Source organism: Sphaeroforma arctica (assembly GCF_001186125.1).
Source record: "Sphaeroforma arctica JP610 unplaced genomic scaffold supercont1.349, whole genome shotgun sequence".
In the NCBI taxonomy this organism is placed as follows: domain Eukaryota; class Ichthyosporea; order Ichthyophonida; genus Sphaeroforma; species Sphaeroforma arctica.
The window spans coordinates 22,781-27,179 of NW_014040209.1; the positions used below are offsets into that span (position 1 = coordinate 22,781).

Sequence of the window (4,399 nt, forward strand, 5' to 3'; positions counted from 1 at the left end):
TATATGTATAATAATATATATTATATATTATATATNTATACTATATATATATATATATATATATATCTTTATATATAAATATATATATGTGTGTGTGTGTGTGTATGTCGATATCGATGTCGATATCTATGATTTCTATTTCTGTTTTATATATATGTGTGTGTGTGTGTGTGTGTGTGTCGATGTCGATGTCGATGTCTATGATTTCTATTTCTGTTTTATATATATATGTGTGTGTGTGTGTTTGTATGTTTGTATGTTTGTATGTATGTATGTATGTATGTATGTATGTATGAATGTATGTATGTATGTATGTATGTATATATAATATATATATATAAGTATGTATATATACTATACAGTATGTACATTGACATTCGAACAAACCATCTCCTACACTTACCTATGACACGTGTGCCATCCGTGTCCAGATTATTTGCACGCAATTCCGTTCGCAACTGTTTTACGAGCGTGTGTGTGAGCACCTGGGTCTGCAAATTATAAACCTTCATAGGTGGATGTGAAGACACAAGCACTTGTTGTTCTTCCCCCTTCCGACTATACCCTAAACGTACACCCTGGAGTGCTACATGTGACTCGGTCACGTGTCTATTTCTAGTTAGGTCCCGGCTTGCCTGGGCCTCGGCTGAACGTGCAGTTGAACGTGCAGCCTTACGAGTGGCTTGTTTGACATCAGCCGCTGCTGCGGTGGCTGATGCGTAACGTACGGTCACATTTCCAAGTGTAGTAGTCTTAGCTATCCTTGTTGCTGTAGCGCTCTTTATGTATGGTAACGCACATTTTGTCGAAGCCTTAGCCATGCTTGCCCCTCGGGCGATTAGTGTGTGTGTCCCCATAGTGAAGCGTTTGTATTTATAACACAGAAGTGTGAGGACTGTAGACCGGCTCACCCAATCGTAGCCTACAGCTGTATGCGCATAGGTTTAGGTTGGCCGTCTGGGTGCAAGTGTCCGATACGTCAATACGCCTTGCTACATACGACTTACACAGATAGAACTAGTGTACATATAGGCAGATGGCTGTATTTACATACGTACAGTTGCACGGACTAAAGTGGAAGTTGAAGTTGCCGCGCATTTCTTGTTGTCTTGTGGTGTGTTTCTCTCAAAGACTCTCAGTCACAGTGTTTCACCTGAACCACACGAGGTGTTATGAGACCCTGTCCTCTGGAAAAAAGGACAGGTGCACCATACGGTGTCATAACAAATATACATGACACAGAAGTAGTTGACATCAAAATGACAAGTACATGAATACAATATGCAATTCACTCTTCGTATGGTTTGTGTGAATATGTATTTATTATAATACATATCCACAATGCCGCATCATATAGTTCAGATACAGTCAAACCTTGTACATAGAGAGTACTATCTCTGGGACTACTTCAGATACCATGTCAGGCGAAAGAGGTTCGAAAACGCCCGCCGGCAAACTAAGGGCTTTGCTGGCGGATGCTGAGAAGAATAAGAAGGCCATGGGAATGCCCTGCTGTTTCGATGCATTGAGCGCTGGGTTGATCGAGCGCGAGGGGTTCGAGGCAAGTCTGGTGCTCAACTACATACGAATCTTACCCTGAAATGACTAATCTACACTAGTTTGGTAATGAACGGTATCATTTATCGTGATTGTTTTTCGTATAGTTGTTTGAGTTTAACGGTAGTCCGAACATGGTCAAGGTTTAGAGGTGCCTGGATATCGATGATTTAGTGGCGGAAGTTAAGTTATTTGTGTGTGTGGCAGAGTCGTGTAATTTGTTTGCCGAGGCCCATCACCAGTGCACTGCTTATATCAGAGTACGGTATTGCGTTATTAAACATTGACAATACTGTGTAGCGGACTTGTGTAGTAGGTAATATATATGTATGTTGTCACTTTTGCGTCTTCACATATGTTCGCCAGAACACGCGCATCGCACAATTATTGGTCATTTAAACGTGTGCATACTGCCTACCTTGTACATTCCGTATACCTATCTCTCCTAATACATTATTTTTGTTTTATCACTGCGGGTTACCATTTCATAACCCTGTTGATAGATCTCTAGAATTTGAACTTCACCTTCCGGTAGGCAATGCAGACCCCAAGTTGCGGTGTCTGATTTCGACTTGATTGAACACTACCAGCACACATACGTAAGAACTATCATAGTTTCTCTGTTGAGAAGGGGGAGGGGGGGTGGGGGTATTTAATTAGATATAGAACAAATTAAGCTCTAGGCTTTACCGGTCTCATCAGAAACCCCGTACTATGACGATGAGTCTTCGTGCATCGATCTCTGACCATACAGCGTATATACACTCGTTTACCGCTACATATCTTGACCTATGACAGCCTTCCACAATGATCGATGTGCAGTCGAGATACTTAGTAAACAACAGTGTTATTAGACTCTGTTCTAACAAAGCTCCACGCGATTTCACTAATAAATGTATTCTGCGCAGTTAACTTTCATGAGCGGTTTTGGTGTTAGCGCCTCTCTACTAGGGCTTCCCGATACACAACAGGTGAGAAAAAAACCCTACTTTTCTACTGAAATACATTCCCTTGTCACTGAAATTCATGTTCAATGCGATAAACAGTTACGTATATTTAGTCAGGCGCTTACGTTTGGTGCATATTTGCCACTCATCTGCTACAATGTATTCCCTTGTCAGTGCACTTTATTTTTGTGATAAATACTTATACATGTTCAGTGCGATGAATAGTATGTATGTTTATTCAAGCGCTTACCTTTTGTGTATGATTTCCACTCACTTGGTGTATTATATTCTCTTGTCAGTGCACTTTATTTTCAATGTGATAAATACTTAAACATGTTCAATGTGACGAATAGTATGTATGTTTATTCAAGCGTTTACCTTTTGTGTATGATTTCCACTCACTTGGTGTCTTATATTCTCTTTTCAGTGCACTTTACTTTCAATGTGATAAATAATTATCCATGTTCATTGCGATAAACAGTTACGTATATTTATTCAGGCGCTTACGTTTGCTTCATATTTGCCACTCATCTGCTGCAATGTATTCCCATGTCAGTGCACTTTATTTTCAATGTGCTAAATACTTATACATGTTCAATGCGATGAATAGTATATATGTTTATTCAAGCTCTTATCTTTTGTGTATGATTTTCACTCACTTGGTGTATTATATTCTCCTGTCAGTGCACTTTACTTTCAATATGATAAAAAATTATACATGTTCATTGCTATATATAAATATATATATATATATATATAATTATTCGACCGCTCACCCATAGCCTACTATTGTCTCTTGTATAAGGCTATGGCTCACCTTTGGTATATGAATAGTACTATTCTGTTGACCAAATCTATTTTCTCATCATGTTGCGTGATCCTATTTCAAGGTTATTGCACGTATCGGGCGTAGTGTATATGATCTCAATCCATTCAATTAACCTTTTCTTAGATCTCAATGAATGAAATGGTCACCACCGGTACTAACATATGCAGCCGAGTCAAAATTCCAGTCATCGGAGATGGCGATACTGTATGTAAATACATATTCGTTGCTGTGCACAACATTTCTGTGGATTTGAAGCGTACACCTGTATTGCTTAAGATTGGGGACAACAGTTTATTTAATCGTCATGCCTTCAAATTGACTACATCTCACTGTAATCAACCCCGTACTGCTGTGTATCACATTAATGTACTTCATACTACACTTCCTCGGATTGATAGCGTGCCCGATTGTACTTTCTTGGATAAACATAGGGCTACGGCAATGCAATCAATGTCAAGAGGACGATACGGGCGTACGCACAGGCAGGATTCGCAGGGATCATGCTAGAGGACCAGGTAACCCCTCTCAGATGTGTAGCGACTGTGGTGTGCTATCGTTCGAACTACTGCCCTCGAACATGTGTTGCTGGCCTCATCTGTTTATTAGCCGTGTCCTAATAAATGTCACTTGCTGATGTACGAGTCTTGTATGAAACCTGGGCTCATTCAACGGTATGAACCCTGGGCTCATTCAACCGTGTGAACCCTGGGCTCATTCAACGGTATGAACCCTGGGCTCATTCAACCGTATGAAACCTGGGCTCATGCAACCGTATGAACCCTGGGCTCATTCATCCGTATGAACCCTGGGCTCATTCAACCGTATGAACCCTGGGCTCATTCAACCGTATGAACCCTGGGCTCATTCAACCGTATGGACCCTGGGCTCATTCAACGGTTTCAGTGAACGGCTTGTGGCACCAGTAACGCGTGCACTTTCTCATATTGACACAAACGCGCAGGTCTCCCCTAAACGATGCGGACATACCAAGGGAAAGTCAGTCGTCTCCAGAGAAGAGGCTGTGCTGCGTATCAAGGCCGCTTGTGATGCAGTATGTTAAACGGAC

The 4,399-nt window shown here is 41.0% G+C and overlaps 2 protein-coding genes across 2 annotated transcripts in view; one reads left to right on the top strand and one right to left on the bottom strand.

Annotated features, from left to right (window-relative positions):
• The window catches only part of SARC_05456 (hypothetical protein), a 10,945-nt gene extending 9,844 nt beyond the window's left edge, over positions 1–1,101 (bottom strand). The window contains exon 1 of the mRNA XM_014300676.1: positions 404–1,101. Coding sequence (XP_014156151.1) covers positions 404–857 — 454 coding nt within the window. The 5' untranslated portion in view covers positions 858–1,101. The remainder of the gene's footprint in view (positions 1–403) is intronic.
• Positions 1,102–4,156: 3,055 nt separating this feature from the next.
• SARC_05457 (hypothetical protein) overlaps positions 4,157–4,399 on the top strand; it is a gene marked incomplete at its 5' end in the record, with an annotated part of 2,072 nt that continues 1,829 nt past the window's right edge. The window contains one exon of the mRNA XM_014300677.1: positions 4,157–4,384. Within this exon, the coding sequence (XP_014156152.1) occupies positions 4,157–4,384 (228 nt within the window). The remainder of the gene's footprint in view (positions 4,385–4,399) is intronic.